General features: G+C 40.0%; 1 protein-coding gene across 5 annotated transcripts in view; it reads right to left on the bottom strand.

Annotated features, from left to right (window-relative positions):
- The window catches only part of TRIM44 (tripartite motif containing 44), a 117,966-nt gene that overhangs the window by 91,815 nt on the left and 4,455 nt on the right, over positions 1–21,696 (bottom strand). For 3 of the 5 annotated variants that reach the window (XM_027578549.2, XM_027578552.2, XM_027578551.2), the window contains exons 2-3: positions 4,497–4,574; positions 2,778–2,843 (exon numbers count right to left, since the gene is read on the bottom strand). In XM_027578549.2, the coding sequence (XP_027434350.1) occupies positions 2,778–2,843; positions 4,497–4,574 (144 nt within the window). The remainder of the gene's footprint in view (positions 1–2,777; positions 2,844–4,496; positions 4,575–21,696) is intronic. The other 2 variants (XM_027578550.2, XM_027578553.2) reach the window with 1 other exon arrangement.

Below are 21,696 nucleotides of genomic sequence, written 5' to 3'. Positions count from 1 at the left end.
GTGTTTTCTGAGCTTCAGTTTCCGCTGGGTATACTATGAAAGATAACTGCATAGTCACTTCACAGGAGAGTCTTAAAGAACTCAGACTACCTTCAATAAAAATCCAGGTATGGACATGGACATGCACACATACATACCTGATTAACTACATCTTTTAATTTCCCTAAAGTCTAGCATAAATATAAGAAATCTACAGACAAAAATCCTACTTTGTGCAATAAATGTTTTTGAAAAGTATGACTGAAAAAAATATGTTTGCAAACTGGATCATATCAAACACACTGGGATGCCTCACTATTTAAGAGACTACTTTCAGTTAAACAAACTAAAGATTGTTTGTTATTAAAAACAGTCTCTCCATTATACACAAAGTTCTAGATCCCTGGAGATATGCATCCTTTAAAACAGGGCTCACCATAGCAACCTGCAGGCACACAACTTTTTATTTTTAATTATGTTATGTTAATCACCATACATTACATCATTAGTTTGTGATGTAGTGTTCCATGATTCATTGTTTGCACGTAACACCCAGTGCTCCATTCAATACGTGCCCTCTTTAGTACCCATCACCAGGCTAACCCATTCCCCCCACCCCCTCCCCTCTAGAACCCTCAGTTTTTTCTCAGAGTCCATAGTCTCTCATGGTTCGTCTCCCCCTCTGACCTGACCCCCTTCGTTTTTCCCTTCCTACTATCTTCTCTTTTTTTCTAACTTATAACGTATTATTTGTTTCAGGGGTACAGTCTTCCACAATTCACAGCACTCACCATAGCACTTACCCTCCCCAATGTCTATCACCCAGCCACCCCATCCCTCCCACCCCCCACCACTCCAGCAACCCTCGGTTTGTTTCCTAAAATTAAGAATTCCTCCTATCAGTGAGATCATATGATACATGTCTTTCTCTGATTGACTTATTTCACTTAGCATAATACCCTCTAGTTCCATCCACATCATTGCAAATGGCAAGATTTCGGGGCTTTTTGATGGCTACATAATATTCCATTGTATGTATATATACCACATCTTCTTTATCCATTCATCTGTTGATGGACATCTTGGCTCTTTCCATAGTTTGGCTATTGTGGACATGGCTGCTATAAACGTTGGGGTGCACGTACCCCTTTGGATCACTACATTTGTATCTTTGGGGTAAAACCCAGTAGTGCATGCACACAACTTAATCTGGTTCTGTGCCTTATTTCCCAACCACCACTGGCTCTGATTCCTGTCCTCAGGCTCACCCCTAGTGGCTGGGATTTGGTGTCTCCTGTTGTTCCTCTGGTTTTAGAACTCAACCCACTCTTGTCCCATGGCATGAGTCTTGATCCTTGTAAATCCTGACCAGAACTCCTCCCACTCTTTGGGCCTTGCTGCTTCTCTGCTGGATATGGCACTTTACAGGAATCCTGCCCTCTCAAGCAGCCACAGGCCACCTCCCTTTCCTCTCCTCTGCTACCTCTGCTCAATTTGTTGGTTTTCTAAGCCTGGATTTTTATGGATCTCTCTTTTTTTGAAGTTGAAATCACTTAGACTTATTTACAATGGTTCTTCTGGCCATTTGCTGAAAGGAATGAAAAAAAAAAAAATCAAAACAAGAGAGAAGGAAAATCACCAGGGTTAGCATAGCCTCTAGTCACCCCAGACCCACTGAATCAGCAACTGTGGGGGTGGGCCCAGAACGCTGTAGTTTGTAAGTTCTCCAGGTGATTTTTATGAATATTAAAGGTTAAGAACAACTGGTCTAGAAGAAAAAACGGCATCTGACAAATATTTTGGACAAAATGAGGCTTCTCATTAAGAAGAAAAATTAAGTCTACATTATTGACACAGAAGAACGTCCAAAATATTCTGTGTATTAAAACCATAGGTACAGTATAATTCTTGTAAAAAATCTTAGAGGTATATTTCCACAGGGAAAAATGTCTAGAAGGTTACACACCAAATTGTTAATAGTGGTTAGCTTGGGGGGAAATTCATTTGACTTTTCCTTTATGAATATCTGTATTTTTTAATCTATAAGCATATATTATTTTATAATTTTTAAAAAATGGTTAATCTAGTCATCTTCTACTCCTCTCTGACAAAACTCAGAGGTAAAAATTAACTCAGTCCCCCGTAGATTTCAGTGTCTGGACTAATGAAGCTTTGTGATGCTTTATGGAATTCTAGAGGAAGTGAGGCAGTGATAGTGCTCAGTGCTCCATGACTCAAATCAGTGCTTCTGTGAAAAGCTCCTGTGCCAGGAAATGACAGGTCATAAAGCCTGAGAGATTCTGCCCTTCTTAAATAGGCCAGCTTAAAAAAGGGATGTTAAGAGTTCTGAGGGAATGCAGAACAGACTAAAAACTTCTCTTGGAAGACAACTATTTGTTGCAAAAACTATGTATATAGTGTCCCATTTTCCACCCACACCCCCCCGCCCCCGTTTGTGATCTGGCAGTCATTCTGCAATGACATTGGACCTTCTTCAAGCTGGCTCCAGGTATATACAGTATATGCATATGGCAGACCAGAACAGGGTCTGAAAATAAAGGAGATCGGTGGAAATAATTCAGGACAAGATAAAGAGAAGATAAAAGAGGTGAGTGTGTAAGCACATATCCAAGATCAAGTCTGGTCCTAAGAAATATCCTTTAGCTCATGATGCACCATGGGAAAATCCTGAGACTTCTACAAGCTGCTCTCATGGGACCACTCAATTTTTTTCACCTCTGGCAAGTTTCCTATTAGAGGCACTCTATGCATTCATAAAGGACCCCAAAGCACTTTACCTGTATTATCATCATGCACAGAAGCCACTCAGTGTAATCTGTATACATCCTCTTGCTCTTCACTGCCTACAAGCATGTGGGTGTGGCAGAAACAGAAAATAACAGTTGTCTCCTTCAGGATAGCTGTTGCCCCAGAAACCAGAAAAACTCGGTAAAAAAAAAAAAGCTTTCAGTAATCCTTAATAATTAATTAGTTCATCTTTACTAAAGGAAAACTACTTATACCAGGGGTCTTTCTACTTTGAGCTAAGAAAATTGATAAAGGTTACACCAATTTTTTTCTATCAAGATACTCTCTATCTCTGGAGTCCTAACTACACCAGAGGGCAAGAAATATTACCAATGTCCAATACTTTCAATGCTGTATGAAGAGAAAGTTATTTTGTAGATTGGAGACTGCAGCCACCTTCTGAAAAGGCTGTCACTGTCTGTGGCTCTGCCTCGATAGTGTTTCAGATTAGAAAATCGGGGCACAACGGGATTAGACGGTAGAAAAGAGATGAACCCCAGTGCTTGGTCTGCAATGTGACATAAAAGAAAGAGCACAGGTACTGGAGTCAATTTGAAGCCCAGCTCTAAATTATACTAGATTCAGGGCAAATGGCCCCACCTCTTTAAGCCTCAGTGTCCTTATCAATGAAATGGGAATAATATAAGCTACTCTACCAGGTTGTTACAAAAATCACACGTATGCAAGAGCAGAGGGAGAAAAAGAAGTTAGTGTCTAATGGGCAGAGAGTTTCAGTTTGGAATGACTGAAGAAGTTCTGGAGATGGATGGTGATGGTGATGATGGTTGGACAACAATGGGAACACTGAACGCCACTGAACTATACACTTAAAAATGGTTAAAGTGGTAAATTTCATTACGTATATTTTACCACAATTTTTTAAAAAGATATGTAAGGCTCCTAGCACAGTGTTCTGGCTCTCTCAGTGGGTACTCAAGAAATGCTAGTCTTTTCCCCATATAAAGAACTTTAAATTAAAAGAAAGAGGGTGGGGATACAAAAAGTCAAACAAAATTGTGCTCCTTTCCCTATTTGATTGTAAAAGGCTTTGACTCTCAGGCAGAGCCAGCTGGGACCAATATCCAGCAGTGCCCCAGGAAGTCTCTGGGTAGGAGAAGGGAGGCTGTGTTAGTCAGATTCCCTCCGGCATGCTCAGATCCCAGTCCACCCCCACCCCGCTATGGAGTCTCCCAGAATATCAATCTTATAGCTCTCAACATATTGCAAAGAAAGCTGGGAAGCTGAAACCATTTCCCAGACCACACTCCAGGTCATGAGGACAAAAGCATTCACAGTGGCCGCTGGTTGCTCTAAGTGGGACAGAGACAAGACACTAGCGCTGAACACCAACTGGGTGGTCTGGAGCCTGTTCCAGTCCCCAGCATTAAGATGATCAGTACCTTGGATGCCTTTTGACTGAGTTTAATGGACACAGAGGACCGGCAGTCTCAAAGGCCTGACAAAGGAAGATTAAAAATGCCCTTGTCTGCAGTTCAGGGAAAACAATTAATGATTATATGTTGCAAGTCATAAAAGAGAGAAGGGAAAAAACAGATGACTTATCTCTAGGCATATTAAAACACTGCTTCTGATAGGCAGGCCTAATTAGATCTCAATGCGATGTTCAGATAGATGATCATTAACATCCCTCGAACTCAGCTCAAGGAGAACGAAATACAATACCCAATCAATTCCAAAACAATACTTACTTTAGGATCTGAGCTCTTGAACTTCAACCTTTCCACCAACTCTATCATAGCCGCCTTCAGTCCGCCTGAGTCTTTGCTCTAAAAGAAAGAAAAGTGAGGGATCATTAGACAGCATCTCGTTGCTCTCTCAAACACAAACAGCATTGCATGGAACAATGAAATGGAAAGCAATTTTTTCTTCTTATTAGCCAAGAGAACTAAATGACTAAGGAAAGCTGCACTGCCCCTCTTCCTCTCTCTATTGGACAAAGAGGGTCAAGACATAAATTGCCCAGTGACCTGAGAGAACTATTGGAATGAAAATTAAATGCAATTTGTACAGGCTGACGCACTGCTTCATCTTAGGGTTCAACTGCGCCAGTGTTCACTGAGGGCTGAGGCTCTGAAAAGAGATTTTGATCTAGGATGTCCACTTTATGACCTAGTGATTTTTATCTTGAACTTCTACATACCAGATACAGAAGTATGCAGTATTAAATATTCTTATAGAAATAAAAACAAAGAAAATGCCCTAAGATTTCATCGGAAATGGTATTACAGTGTACTGGCTGAGTACAGGTTTTTGAGTCAGACATACAAGGTTTCAAATTTGGGGTCTGTCATTAACTAGTGGACTAACCTCAGGTAAATTACTGACTTTCTCAAAACCTCCTGCCCCTTCTATAAAATGTGGATAATAAACAGGGTTATTTTGAGGCTTAACTAGAACAGTGTCAAGGTATTGCCCAGTATGTGGCACACAGTAAGCGCTCAACAAATGTCTCCTATTATTACTACCACATTATAACGATTTTTTAAAAGATATTATTTGACAGAAAGAGAGGCAGACGCTTAATCGACTGAGCCACCAAGTGCCCCTGCATTATAACGAGTTAGAGTAGCACAGTCCAAGAGAAATGTAAGCCACAAATGCAAGCCACATATGTAATTTTAAGTTTTCCAGTAGCCACAAAAATAAAGTGAAATTAATTTCTAATAGATTTTACTTAACTCAGTATATCCAAAATATTATCACTATAACATGTGATTTCAACATGAGATATTAGATACATTTTTTCATACTGTCTTTGAAATCAGCCCAATTCCATTTAGACAAACCAACATCTTCAAGTCCTCCAAGCTATGTATAGCTAGTAACTACTGTACTGGTCCACAGAGATTTAAAGAATAGACTCTAGAGCCACACAGCCTGGATTCAAGGCCAACTCTACCACTAGCTGTGTGAACTTAGGCAAGTCACTTAGCCTTCCTATGCTTTCTATTCTCCCTTTATCTGTAACATAAAGCTAATAACAGTACTTATTTCACAGCGTTATAGTAAGATTAAATGAAACTAATATATGTCAAGGTGCCTCAGAAAAGGGGCCTGGAACATGGTAAATGCAATAGATTCATGCGACATTTTTATTATTGTCTGCTGCCCTCACAATATTTTAAACTTTTTTTTTTTTTTTTGTCTACCTATTTGACAGAGAGAGACACAGCGAGAGAGGGAACACAAGCAGGGGGAGTGGGAGAGGGAGAAGCAGACTTCCCGCGGGGCAGGGAGCCCGATGCAGGGCTCGATCCCAGGACCCTGGGATCATGACCTGAGCCGAAGGCAGACACTTAACGGCCTGAGCCACCCAGGCGCCCCGTGTTATTAAATTCCTTAAGGGGTACGAACTACGGCTTCTATCTCTGTATCTGTGCCAGCATCAAGCAATGATTTGAAAATTGCTTCTCGGCCTTTTGGATAAGATCAAGTGTAGTAAGAATGATTTGAAAAAGTCTGCTGAACCAATGAATGAACGCACATGCCAATCTTAAGTCCATGAATGACCTAACTCCAATACATTGTGTGTAGCATGCCTCCAAAATCACCATAAATTAGTTTATTTTATTCTCAACACCTGTGTAGCATCAGGGTAGGATCATCACCTGCATCCTCACCAGTGATGAAAGGAAGCATGAAGAAGTAAAATGACTGACATTTTTTATGGGGGAAGGGATAATCAAAAGGGAAAATATAAACAAATACAACAAATAATCATGTTACTCAAAATTGGTCTCAGAATCAGTATATTTTCCAAATTTGCAGAACCAATTCCAATCCCTCTACGGAAATTCTTACTAAGGACCCCTTTATGTAGATTCAAATAGACTAGAGCCTCAGTCTTGTTCTACCTCCTAACTCCTTCTCTCCAAGTCTATCCAGCAAAAAGGCCTGGTGTAACATGATTAGATGGGGAGCTTTAGATATGCTCTCCAAACACAGTGTAGTTGACATTCCCATTCTAGTTGGTGTTCTAAATGTTAATAATTTGTAGTTTTAAAATGATGGTTTACAACTCTCCAAATTTCATCACCAATTTAAATCTTTAATCTCTGTGATCTCTCAGCAGACAGGTGGGAAAAAGAATCTGGAGGTCACATACCAGAGAGTGGGTGAGACCTGAAGTACCTAAAAAAGGGTTAAGTTGCCAGACACAATCCTGCTTTTATGAGACGATCAGACAATAAAGCCTGTCTGGTGATATCATTTCTGTAACCTGCTTCTCATTGGCTGAACAAGCAGGTCACTTGTCCCTGGAAAGCTCTCTTCCCCCACATCCCAGCTGCCAGCGCCCATTTTAAGTTCTTCAGCAAAAGCCCTGATATATTATGACTTCCCCCCTGGCTCTAGAGAACAGAAAGGAATGCACCAAAACTGTGCCTTAAAACATTCAGAAAAGACACAGAACGACGAAGGCATCCCTCAGAAGCAGACGGCACTTTTGCAGGCAGATGTGCCTTGTGTGGAGAGATAAGGGAACCCTCAGCCTTCTTTCATAAAAATATAGTGTGTCAGCAGAATCCTCCCTCCTTTCACCAAGCATCAGCAGCACTGCCTACCCAGGGGAGAGACAGAGGAAGATGCACTGATATTCTCCTTCCAGGCCCCACCCCCGTTTTTGAGAATTATTCTCAGAGATTAACTGGGGTTCTACATTGAGTCAGCAATACCCAGTTTCTAAATGGGTGGTGAAGAAAATATTCCTCAATGGCTTTTTTTCTACCAAAATAAGCAGATGGTCAGATAGGAGAGGCTCCACTGGGCAGACCTGCCTCCAACAGCTGCAGGGCTGGAGCAAAAGTATAAGTGGATGACGCTGGCCCCAGATTCACCAGCTTTCTTTCCCCACACACTTTCCGTACCTCAAAAAGCCTTGTATACAGATGTTCGCGCTAGTACACACTCAGCAGTCACCCTTGGTCACACCTGGGACCTAGTAATGCACACGTCAGGGGTAGAGTCTAATGGCTTGATCCATCTTTGGGAGGACAGACTCAGAAAGAGGCTCTGCAGGCCTCAAAAGCAGGTTCATGACATTTCGGCAGGTAATTCTTGGATCCTGGGTACTGGAAGAGTAGTCAAGAAGGGTATGGGCAGAGGCCCTCTAAAGGAAGGGCCCTCTAAAGCATGCAGCATAGGGTAGGGGTGCAGGGTTATCTAGGTCTAAGGTGGTCTCTGAGTTTGAGTGTCCCCAAGAGCAAAGGGTGGTTATCAAGTTTTAGTGAATTATCTGTTTGCAAAGGGTAGTCATCAGTCAAAAGGTAACCAGGATCGGAAATTATACCCTCATACTTCCCTATTGTGGTGGAATAGAACAATTGCCTCTGAAAACTGTGTTCTAATTGAGAGGTGGACCACGACAGTAACAAAGGGCAGGCTAATTCTAACCTCATAGACATTTGGTTCCATAAATGTCCTGATTCTACTGTATTAGCCCTTGCGGCCAGCACTATGAGTGGTGAAGTCAGAGTCTCCTGATACCGTTATTCTCCACCTCCATCCCACCTAATACCTTCCAAGAACACAGGAGTTCAACATGAACATACCTTGTTTACACACCTCTTTCCTGCCCTGAAAGAGTGTAGAATAAAAAGAAACAAGTGGTATGTTGTGACACCCACCTCTCAGAGTTTGATTAATCTGTGAGGATGTAGCATGCTTCAAAAAAGCCAACTCCTGGGGATGAGTCATAACAAAGCCTAAGAAAGGACAAATGCCTTACACTTGAAGTTATTCTTTATTCTCCAAAGCATTTTTATATGCTCTTTCACTGGCATTTCCCAATAAACCTAAAAACTAGTGTATTCACACTTTACAGCTGAGAAAATGGCTTGCAGAAATCAAATGAGGAACCTAAAAATCACAGGGCTCATACACTCTGTCATTGGCATTTCACAATTACACAGTAACTAAGAGGTGGTGTATTCTCACTTTACAATGGTCAAAAAAGGTTCTGTGGAAGTCAAACAATGCCCCTCAAATCACAAAGCTAGTCCGTCAGCAGCAAAACAAGGATCAGAACAACCCAAATGAAAAAAGATTTACAATATATACAACAGAAGAGGTTGGTGTCAACAATACATAAGAAAATACAAAAAGGATCCTTATAAATAAGAAAAAGTCAAATAAGCCCAAAAGAAATCCAAACAAAGGATATGACATAATAGAAATGCAGAATGGCTAACATGCATACTAAAAGATGTAAAAGATGCACGAACTTACTAGCAATTAAGATATTTCTTATCCATCATATTGAAAAAAAAAGTTCTGATCTGATATCAAGTGATGAGGGAGGGGCTTTGGAGAAACTAGGGACTTCCATATGTTGCTGATACAAAATGATGAAGCTACTTTGAAATCACATACCTCGCCAGTCCATTTCTCTCTTTATCCCCTTAAGAAAACCTAGCTCATGTGTCAAGAACGCACGCACAGAAATATTTATGGAAGCACTGTTTGTAGTACTGAACAAACTGGAAACATTCTAAACATCCATCAATGGTGGGTGGCTAAATAAACTCTGGAATTAACAAAGTGTGGAATATAATATAGCAAATAAAAAGAATAAAGTAGATCTGTTATGTGCCTGGATACAAACAAGACGTAATGAATTTTTTTTAAACTTGCAAAAGGATACATACTATAAATAACATTTATAAAACAAATAAACAAAAAACTGTTACTCTCCATGGGTGCTATATATGTACGTAAAACACCTGAAAGAAATGATTGGAGTGACTGCTATTGCAGACAGTAGTAGGAAGAGTCTTAGACTTAGCTAAAGGTAGTCCTACTGTCTAAGATTTAGAATACATGAAGGTAGGAGTGAGCAAGGGAGGACAGACCTATGGCTTCTTCATTGCTTCTCTACGTGCGTTTGCTTAAATACTGTTCCTTTTACACCACAAACATATGAACCAGCAGGTACAAGAGAGGATTCTTTACCTGTTTATGTACAGATTTCAGGGTGTTTAAAACCCCTAAAACTGTGTACAAAATTTGGAATGTACATGTACTTTTCTAGGGAAAGGGACATTAGCTTTCCTCAGAGTACCAAAAAAGTTTAACTTTCCATGTTAAGACAATTGCACACAGAGAAAAAAGACCCAGGTTCTATTCCTACTTCTGCCACTACCTACGTGAGCCTGGAAAAGTCATTTTATATCTTTGGATTTCTATTTCTCAATCTGTGAAGGAAGAAAATGGACCAAATCAGAATCTACAAATTTGTAGCCTGCAGCCTACAAAACTTTTTTTTTTTTTTTTTGGATTTCTAGAGTGTTATCCCACACAGCATACTTGGAATTTTAAATTAGTTGCCAGCATTTAAAAATCAGGAGATATGACCTAACAATAAAGATTTCCAGCTTCTTTTGAAAATCTGAAAGATCTCATTGTACTGGGCTCTCATTCCCACATGGCAGCAACTGGCTAAAGCTAAGCAGCAGCTATCCGCTTTACACCAGGCAAGCTCTCTCCAGTTTGCCATGGTTACCCTGGTTTGCCTCCCGATTTACGTTACCTTCCTGGTCCCTACAGACATCTGAAGTTGCTATCCCTGGAAGTAACACTCTGAAGGTTTTCTACCTCTAAGGGTCCTTATATTTGAACACCAAAAACCTGGGATGTCTCTCTTTAAAGGGGGTGAGAACACCTCATAAACACATGTTCATCCATTTACCCCCAGAACAAAAAAAGTAATATAGCTCATTTTAATGTAAACGTCCTTTGAAAATGTGTGAGGAGCAGAAACAAAAGTGGAATATGGTAGGTGAAAGCGGCATCAGAACAAGAAATATCTCTTGACTTTTGTCTCTTGACAAGAAGTATCTCTGTTTAATGGGAGTTAGTCTAGTCTAATGCCAATAACCAGCTGGGCACCAAAAGAACAGTAATTTCTCTGTAGAACTATAAATGTTAATCACTTAAACATCCTAAGCTGGCTCCTAAATACTGAATTCTGTATTATAAAAACTCAGAAGATGCTGAGTTCAGAAAGGATACTGGCTGGCTGTTTTAGGTTTTTTCGTATCCCACTGGCCTTGTGTTGGTAACATGCTTTTAAAAAGAAAAAAAAAAAGATCAACCCAACTTTCTATTTTTACAAAAAGTTTTTTTGGGGGGAAAGCAGTGGAAACAGACCAAAAGACAGAATATACAACAAGTCCTCCTAAGGAATCAAATCAGAAAGCAAAGGCCTTGTCAAAAGGAAATGAAACTGAATTTTTTATCACCATGCCATGTACAAAAATTCTTTACCAACATCACTTGATTTTCCAGCTCCAAGTCTACTCCTATGTCAGGCAACTACTTTTATACAGTTGCTCAGATCCAAAATCATTTTTGGTTCTGAGAAACCCATCACCAAGTCTTTTAGAGCTAACTCTAAAACACGTGCCACCTCCAACTACTCTTCACCATCTGTGCTACTCCTCAGGCCAAGCAACAGCACTGTTCTCCTTCTTGCTACTCTACCGTCCATCTCCACACAGACACCAGAGCGAAAGTCTAAGAACCTAAGTCATGTCACTCACTCCTTTGTTTGAACAGTCTATGGCTACTCAGAAGAAAATCCAAAGTCCTCCTCACGACCTACTTGGTAATCTGATCTCAACTACTACTCCCTCATCCGGTACCCTTACTCAGTTATTCTCCAGCCATCCCTTTTATCTCCCAGCAAGCTTCCTTCACCTCAGAGCCTCTTCACATGCTGTTCCCTCCACTTGGGCCACCATGCCCCCAGATCTTCCCATCACTGGCTCAAAGTCTACCCAAGTCACTACCTCAAACAACTCCTCACGTCCTTAAATAGCCTCCCTCTCATTCCCCCAACACTCCCCTCCTCCTTCCCCTAGTTTTTCATCCCTAGTATTTACCTTATCATCATTTGAAATATAATTTACTGCTGAACTTCCTTATGTCTGTTTTGCTCATACCATATAAGCTCCATGAGAACAGGAACTTAGGACTACTCACTGTTAAATTCCCTACTGTTCCAAACACTATACCTGATTGAATGAATAGATCAAAGGAAAAAATCATCATGCTACGAACTTCAACCACTACATAAAAATATCTTAATAAATATTTTACCTCAAAGAACTGTGGTAAAAATTAGATGAGATAACATGTAGGAAGCTTAGGGGCGCCTGGGTGGCTCAGTCGTTAAGCGTCTGCCTTCGGCTCAGGTCATGATCCCAGGGTCCTGGGATCGAGCCCCACGTCGGGCTCCCTGCTCAGCAGGAAGCCTGCTTCTCCCTCTCCCACTCCCCCTGCTTGTGTTCCCTCTCTCTCACTCTCTCTGTCAAATAAATAAATAAAAAACAAAAACAAAAACAAAAACACGTAGGAAGCTTATAGTACAGAACCTGGCACATACTAAGTTCTCAGTAAGTTTTAGTTATCGTTGTTGTTGTTATTAATTGAATGACAACATACTGAGGCACTACTAAGTACCAAGTACTGAGATAGAGAAGGGATGAACAGAAAAAAATGACAAATAATCTGTTATTAATCAAAATACTTTGTAAAATATCTAGGAAGAAAACTTCAGGTAGAAGAGAAAACAGTTTTAGAATATTCAGAAAGTATTAAATACTTTCATACGGAAGGTAAACATCAGAAAACTGTGTTGGTACAACTTTAAAGTTTAGATGTAAGTGGAAATAATTAAAATGGGGGAGTAGAGGCAACATGGGGTGGTGGAAACAACATGTACTTTGGCATCAGACTTGGGTTCAAACCCTAGTCCTTCTACTACTTACTGGTTAGGTGACGTTCCGCAAAGTTCAACCTCTTTGAGTATCAGTTTCCTCATCCGTAAAATGAGAATCATAGTAACATAGCTTATTGTGGTTGTTGTACTAAGATCAGTTGACACAATGAATGAAAAGCACCTGACCTAAAACCACTCAATAATTATTATTACTATATTCTCATCTCTGGAAAGAGCCTCAAAATTCAACAGCAGAATTTCTACACTGTCTCAGTTTTATAACCTCAGCTGAAGACCAGTATTTTCATTCTTCATGCGTGTGAAGTCAGAGCCTACCACTCACAGCTTACACCCCACCAGGGTTCACACCAACCCAAAGGGCAGAGAGAACAGAAGGGTGCCTATAATATCTCTCTCATGACTGCCTACTGGAAAGAAAATGGAGGCTATTTCCTAACCAGAAAATAAAGAATGTATTGCCCCTGCCTCCCCTCTGCTTCTATAAAAATTTCCCACAGTTCAGAATGTAAAACAGAATTTAAAGAGGACAACCAGCAAGACTTGTGAACCTAAAATTAGACCTACCAGCTGTGTTTTGGTTAGCTAGTGCATAAGGCACCAGCAGGACACTGAAACATACAGGAGCCTCTTCTACAAGACAAGTTTTTCTTCAGCATATCTACCCACCAGAATAAAGCAGGCAGAAGGAGCAGAAGGAGAGGGGGCTGAACACTTTTCACCCAAAGAAACTTGGTGTCCAGAACTTCTACTGCTGCCAGACTAACTGGTTTGGAACTGAACTCGGAATAGAACCTTAGATGGCTTTATAATGGTAATAAGAATGAGCCACCAATGGCTGAGGGCTTATTATCCTCCAGGCACTACGCTAAGCTCTTGAGAAGTATGATCTTTGTTCCTCACTATAACCCAACAAGAAGAAGCAATTATTATGCCGATGTTACAGATGAGGAAACCAAGACTCAGAGAGGCTGAGTGAATTATCCGACATGACACAGCTAATAAATACTCAAATTCATAGATTGCAAAGCCAACTAATGCAAGACTGCTTGGTCCTTCATTTCATTCTCCCATTTTTCCTTAGTAACAGACCCCAGCTTTTAGCTGGACACACTGTAGCCTGAAGAAAAGACTTTTCCTAGACTCCCTTGCAACTAGAAAAGGCCACAGGACTGAATTCTAGCCAATGAAACAGAAGCAGCAATGTGTGCAACTTCTGGAGGGTTTCCTTAAAATGGAGGGGTGTGTCCTTCTTCACTTTCCTATGCCTACTATCCTGGAACTTGGACGTGCTGGCTCAACTCCAGCAGTCAACTTGGTCCATGACAAGGACTATACCCTAAGGGTGGCAGAGTGGAGCTAGAAAGAGCATAGATTCCTAATAACATCACAGTTCCTCCACACCAGCCTTAGACTGCTTACATCCAGACTTCGTTTACACAGAGAGAAATAAGTATCTGTTTGAGTTGCTATTATTTTGGATTTTTCCAAATTATTCCATTATATTAGATGCAGCTGAACTAATGTAAACATTGATACACTAAATCATTATGCAATACTGTCTCTTTCAGTTCTTCATCAACACCCTAGAAACCAGATGAGATATTTCATATCATATATTCACCAAATATTCCACACACATCTACTACTCAACAGGCACTGTGCCAGGTACTGGGAACAAAGATAAACAACTTATAGTAGTAACCCTAGAAGAGTTTATAACTATAACCCACACGGGACATGGAAAAAAATAACATCAATAGAGTATACTGTAATTAATGCTACAGTTAATGTATATAGTCTGTTGCTATGGGAACACAGGAGGGCTACCTAGCAGTCTAGTCTGTACTTACCTAGTACAATCCTAACCATCCTGTCCACATTGAATACCATTCCTGCCGAGAAATCTTTCCTGATTCCATGTTTTCAGCTGAAATTAATTTTTTTCTTTGAGCTCCCATAGTATACTGTTTGTACCTCTCCTCTATTCATACACAAACAAGCACCTGAAAAGACTGTCTTTCCTATTAAACTATAAGCTTCCTAATGTCAAAAACTTTTCTTTACTCTCAATATTCGTCACACAGCTCACCATAAATGCTCAAATATTATTCAGATAAATAAGATTAACCTAAAATACCAGTCTTTAATGCTAACTATATGCTACAGCTTGTACACATTAAAATGAATGTTTCCTCTAATACTCTATTGAAGTTAAAAGCAGATTTCTTTGCTACCTGACCAAAAACTAGTTAAACACATCTGAAGTGAGTTTAAGATATAGTTAAATGTTCAACAAGAATATGGTTATCTGGCCTACATTATGGATTGAGCCTTTAGCATATTTGAAGGATTTTGTTTTTTTAATTCTTCATTCATTTTGTGAAATTATATGAAAAGGACATCAATATTAGTATTTTTTTTCTTTGATGCCATGTTGGCTTGATCTATGACAGTGATACACACACACACCCCAAAAACAAAAACAAAACACACATACAAAGGATTTAAGTCTGCCAGGGCCAGAATTCTGTGTTTCCTACCCCATTCTCATCTCTACCCCACATATCAGGACCAAAGCTTTTGTTCCACCTATTCCTTGCATATATTCTGCCCCCTCTCTTCTGACAGTCCATGAGCACCTATGCTCCTTCCTGCCACACAAGTTTAGACTGTGGCTCTGGATATTAAAAGAACCAACTGGGACAGGAATATGAAACTGAGGGGGTCATCTCAGACTGAACTGTAAGTTCAAGCAGAAGACACGCTGAGCACTGACATAGATCCACCTTTGGCTTCTCAGTCTTGTGTCAGATGCAAGGGAGGAGAAGAGGTGGGTACACCAATGAATAGACAGGGCAACTTCTATATTGTGGGCTGTAGTCAAGAAAAGCTGATGTCACAGGCACAGAGTCCTTTATTCTCAGAGGGGTTTAAGAATAATAAGACTATTGCATCAGCAGCCTTACCCTGAAAAGCAATAATCTAAGACTACATAATGCCCATTAACCCATTCTATTTTGATCGAGAGGTCAGGGAAGAGAAAAAGAAGGCAATGGATTCTTGGGAGAGAGAGAAGGAAAAACTTGGACCTTTTCTCAAGAGTCAGCTATTAAGACTCCTGGCTAAGCTCTGCCACTTTCCAACTGTATGACCCTGGGCAAGTTACGTGATCTCCCTATGCTTCAGTTTCCTTCCTCTGTAAAATAGAGATAATAATAAAATGTACTTTGGGGCACCTTGGTGGCACAGTTGGTTAAGCATCCGACTCTTGGTTTCAGCTCAAGTCATGATGGTAAAACTGAGCCCTGCATTGGCTCTGTGCTCAGTGCAGAGTCTGCTTGAGATGCTCTCTCCCTCTGCCCCTCCTGCTTGTGCTTGCATACATGCTCTCTCTCTCAAATAAATAAATCCTTTAAAATAATAAATAAAATGGACCTCTAGGATTGTTATGAGGATCAAATTAATATGTATAAAGAGCTTAGAACAGTGCCTAGCACGTAAGTAGTAATATAATAAGTGCCAGCTATTAATCTGTTCTGGCTCCCAGACACCAACCATGATAAGTCATCTTGATAGTATGCACCCTTAACTCTGTGGTCTTCCTCCCCAAAACCACTAACTCTAGTCTAATCATGAGATGAACACAAGACGAATCCCAATAAAAGGACATTCTACAAAATACCTGACAAATCCCGGAGATTTTGATTTACCTGGCGTGGATGGGGCCAATCACAGGTATTTTCTAAAGAATCGCCCTCCACAGATGATTCAGAAATGTGGTACCAAGGTGAGAAACACTCTGTTTACTTTGCTGACCTCACCTCTTACTCCTCCTTCACTCCCCTCTGCTTCATAATGACCTTTTTATTGTCCCCCCAAGACCCCGAGCACACCTCTACCTTAGAACCTTTGCATTCACTATTCTTTCTACCTTAACCACTACTTCTCCCAGAATTTTTCTTTTTACATTATCAGGTATAATTTTAATAATGAAGATTATTAAAATAATAAAGATTATACAAAGAGTCCATGCTTTAACAGGACACAATGAGACAGCTTTTCCCGTGTTCAACCCTGCAGAAGCCCTCCAGGACCTCCCCACAAGCTCATACTCCCTCCATAGGGTAGTATTTTTACCTGTGCTAACAGAACATTAAAACTGCGAGAATTATGACATTCTTCTCACTTCAAGAGCCAACTATCCCTTTATGAAAAGTTGTAGGAACCAAAGCAATAGTCTCTGCTACAAATCACTGAACTTTGTGCAAGCGGTACTTAATTGGTAACACAAAAGAAGGGTTTTCCTAGATCTTTCCTAGATCTCATAAATTCAGGTCTCTGCCCATATGTCATATGCTCAGAGACGCTTTCCATGACTACCTCATCAAAATGTAACCCTCTGCTGCCATGCCACTCACTCCTTCACTACTATGACATGCTGATTTCATAGCACATACTACCATCCCAAATTACCTCTCTTTCTCCCCAGCTAGAGGGAAAACTCCATGAAAGCTAGGGCCCTGTCTGTCCTCGTCACTGTATTAAATCCAAGACTTACTACAGGTTAAGTAAGTACATTTTGAAGGGTTGACTCAAATGGGCAATCCCAGAACTGTAGGCCTCTCTCATAAACTTTCCATAGAACCGTATGGGGCTGCTCTAACTGACAGGAAGCCATTCCCTTGACCTTAGTCTTAGTTTGTCTTATTCTAAACAAATAAATAAGATACTGAAACATTCTGTAGCCAGGGCTGCATGGTTTTATTAGAAGATAACCCAAACCTTTCAGACAATTAAAAATAATATAATTAGATACGTTTTTGGCAGACCTTCAACCTTCTGCCTCCCTACCAGAGCTGCTGCTTATGAGCTGACTAAAGAGCCAGAGTCATGGACCATGATGGGATACAGCAGTGACATACCTCCGTTCCTAGCCCTCCTGGAGCCGCAGCTGTTCTGAGCATATGCCTATATCCTCCGAACCACCCTGCTCCTAGGGCTCCCTCACCGGCTCTTCTCTGCACTTGTACCCAATGCCGCTTAACCACACATTCTGCTCCCCAAATACTCATCTGAAAGGCACACTCGCAAAGGGTGTGGCTTCAATCCCTTTGGATCTGTCCATAAGAAAGCCATGTTAAGAACTCCACAGATGCTCATAAGCATCTGCTGAACTCTGCTTACCACTTGTCCTTTAGCCATTTTATAACTCTATCTTTCCTTCAGTGATCCTACAGTGCACTAGACACATACTTTTGAAATCACAGGACACATCCATTAATATGCAATATAATTAATTTAGTGTGAGAATCCAGAATTGTTTTGAACAGAATAGAACAATAACAGAAAACATCATATCTGGTAAGGCATACAGTGTTCCATTTAAGTTATTTAAAAGTGTGTGTGTGTGTGTGTGTGTGTGTGTGTGTGTGTGTAAACAAGGTTACAATGTAAAATATACTTCCCCTATTGTAGGTTATGTTCAATTTTTTAAACTACTGGCCTAGAGTTCTGAGAACATCTAATTGCACTTCTATTGTTCAACAAAAATGACTCATTAATGCAGCTATGAATGCAAATCCCCTTGACAATATAAGAATTTTCATATGAATAAACCCATAAGCCAGATCAAGTTCCTTTGTCAGACCCAATGACCCATTTTCAGAGCCAGAAATTATGCTAAGAGAAATGTGCATATCTGGATGAGAGGTTATAAACCAGATGAGAGATCATAATTTGGGCTGTGTAACTATACTTCTATGATAAAGCTGGAACACACACACAATTCAAATTTGGACCCACAAAAATCCTTTGGAGACAGAAACTTCAGGCCCCTCTTGCCATACAGTCATCTTGGTTCTCTGCCCATTCTGAAGTTTGCTTTACTCTAAGAGTCAGCAACCCTTGGCAACAATTTGGCTTTCCTCCACCAATACCAGCCACTCACAGCCTGGTTAGGCACAAAGCTATCAGAACATGTATGTTTAACCAGACTCTTCATATTAATAATAAAAACAGCAGCTAACATTTACTGAAAACTTACAATGTGTTAAGCATTGTTAAAGTGTCTTATCACAAACTAAACCATTTTATTCACATGAAAATCCTGTTTTATTTCGTAACTGCATACCCATTTTAGAGATATGGAAATAAGACCAAATTGTTACATAGCTTGCCCAATGTCAAAAAGCAAGTGGCAGAGCTAGGATACTTTCTGTTCCTCTCTAATCCTACACTGTTTCATTTTTTTCTGTATAACATGCACTACATGTGTATTTGCTAATTGGTTTTTCTCTATTTCCTTCTAATATAATGTAAGCTCCAATAGAATTAGGGACTTTCTCCATTCTGCTCACTGCTATATCCCCAATGCTTAGAAGCTCCTGCCCTTGGGCAATACTCCATAAATACTGGCTGAATGAATGCAGTGTAACAAAGACCCTGTTCCCTCACCATCACCATGCTGTGCTACTTTTAATATTCCAAGAGCCTTACTCTCTTCCAATAAGCAAATGTACACTGGCCTCAAAACATTTGAAACCAGAGGGAACTGAAACTAATTAAAGCTGCAACCAAATTCTGATCAAGCTCAAGTCTTTACTGGATCAAAATAATCAGCTCCTCATCCTAGCTGCCTAGTAGAGTAAATGGCACACCACTTCTGAGGGGGAGAAAAGAAAATACTACTCTAGTGTCTATAGTTCTTTTAAACACAATGTCTAGTATTAGATGAAAAATGATGTGATATGAAAAGAATTATGAAAATATAAAATCAAACCCCAAAAGATTCAAAGAAATAGTTTTAAAAAATAACCAAATAAGCATCCTAGAGTTGAAAAACACAATATCATTAATTAAGAATTTAACAAATGACATACAATGGAATATTTGTAGCTGTCAAAAAAATAGATAAATAAATACATAGACATATCTATGGAGTGATTTCCAAGACATACTGCTAAGTTAAAAAAGCAAAGCAAAAAAGAGAATTTATATCGCCCAAAACCCCATTAATTCCAATTTCACCATGAGAAAATCATCAGACAAATCCAAACTAAGAGACATTCTACACAACACCTGACTAGCACTCCTCCAAACTATCAAGTTCATCAAAAGCAAAAAAAAAAAAAAAAAAAAAAAATGTAATGTGACCACAGGATCCTGGTAATTAGAGGAAACACTGGTGAAATTCTAATAATGTCTATAGTTTAGTTAGCAATACTGTTCCAATGTTAACATAAGAGTACAGGAGGGGCGCCTGCGTGGCTCAGTTGGTTGAGCAGCTACCTTCAGCTCAGGTCATTACCTCAGGGTCCTGAGATCAAGCCCCATATCAGGCTCCGGCTCAGTGGGGAGTGTGCTTCTCCCTCTCCCTCTGCTGCTCCCCCTTCTTGTGCTCTCTCTCAAAATAAAGAAATAAAAATTAAAAAAAAAAAGAGTACGGGAAGCGGCTCTCAATCTGAGGACATTTACTGATCTGCAAAAAATTGGGCTGTGCATTTGATAGGGGTTACAAAGTGAGGTGGAAGAGGAGAAGGTAAGAGAAAGCAAAGCTGTGGCATGCTCAGAGTGAGAACACTTATTGTTTTTTAATTTGTTTGTCTTTTAAGTAATGTCTACACCCAATGTAGGGCTCAAACTCACAACCTTAAGATAAGAGTCAGATGTGGGGTACCTGGGTGGCTCAGTCGTTAAGTGTCTGCCTTCAGCTCAGGTCATGATCCCAGGGTCCTGGGATTGAGCCCCGCATCAGGCTCCCTGCTCCGCGGGAAGTCTGCTTCTCCCTCTCCCACTCCCCCTGCTTGTGTTCCTGCTCTCGCTCTCTCTCTCTGTCAAATAAATAAATAAAATCTTTAAAAAAAAAAAAAAAAAGATGAGTCAGATGCTCTACCAACTGAGCCGGCCAGGTGTTCCCAGAGTGAGACATTTAAAAGAACCCTTTCCACACGGACTTTGGTTGCTTTCACCCCTGCCAAAGAGTAAAATCCTAGAATAAAGACAAACTAAACTTGCCACTATCTCACCCTCCGAAGGGGACTGTGGGAGTGTTGCCTTGGAGCTGAACAGAAGGAGGGGAGGAGCTGCAGGGCTGGATGAAAATGAAATCTTTAAGAAGTTGTAAACTTAGGCAGGTACCTCCTGAAAATCTGATCCAAGAAATCTCAAGCAATTAATTTAGTTTAAGGGGGTTCTAAACAAATTGTACTCTCAGGCCTTAGCACAAGCAAAGTCAATCCTCTTTCGAAGAATACAGCTTCATGCCAAGGCTTGGGAAACCCCCACAAATAATTTTCAAAGGCAATGAAGAGTTGTGCAAACATAACACAAAAGGAAATAAAGAAACATGAAAAACACCATCAAAAACAACAGAAGAGATCTATAAAGTCTCCACATACGAGAATTACCAAAAACAGATTATGACCAACATACTTACTGTTCTCACAGGAATAAAGAGAACAGCTACAGTATGAAGGAAGACAGAGGATATGATTCACAAATCTATACTAGTACACTTGAGAAGTTAAACAAAATGGACAAACTTCTGGGAAAATGTAACTTATCAAAACTGACCTAAGGAAAAATAGACAACTTGGACAGACCTATGACCATTAAAGACACTGAATTCATAATCAAAAATAGAAAACAAAGTAACAAAATTCTCTCTCTTTCTCTTCTCAGGGCCAGACAGTTTCCATGGTCAGTTCTACCAATCATTCTAGGAAGAAACATACCAATCTCAAGCAAACACTTCCAGAGCATTAGGAGAGAGAAACTATGTGAGAAGCAATACACTGTGACTCCTACTACAAAGCCAACATAACCTGGATAGCAAAATCTCATACAGGCAGTACAAAGAAGAAAATTTACAAGCTTATTTCTCCCATAAATACAAATGAAAAAAATCCTAAATTATTAATAAACCAAATTTAAAAACATGAAGATACTTCACCATGACCAAGTTGCATTTATCCCAGAAATGCAAAGCTGCTTTAATTGTAAAATACAATGACATGAAGGGATGGAAATAAGACCATATTTATGCACGCCCATCTTTCTGTGTACAAATACAACAAGAAACATTTGAAAGATGTGCAAAAAACTAATAAAAGTGGTCACCAATAGTTGCTGGGGAAGAAACCAGGAGAAAA

The sequence above is a fragment of the Zalophus californianus genome, chromosome 11 (assembly GCF_009762305.2).
Source record: "Zalophus californianus isolate mZalCal1 chromosome 11, mZalCal1.pri.v2, whole genome shotgun sequence".
Taxonomy (NCBI): Eukaryota; Metazoa; Chordata; class Mammalia; order Carnivora; family Otariidae; genus Zalophus; species Zalophus californianus.
This window is presented reverse-complemented; position numbering and strand designations above follow the sequence as displayed.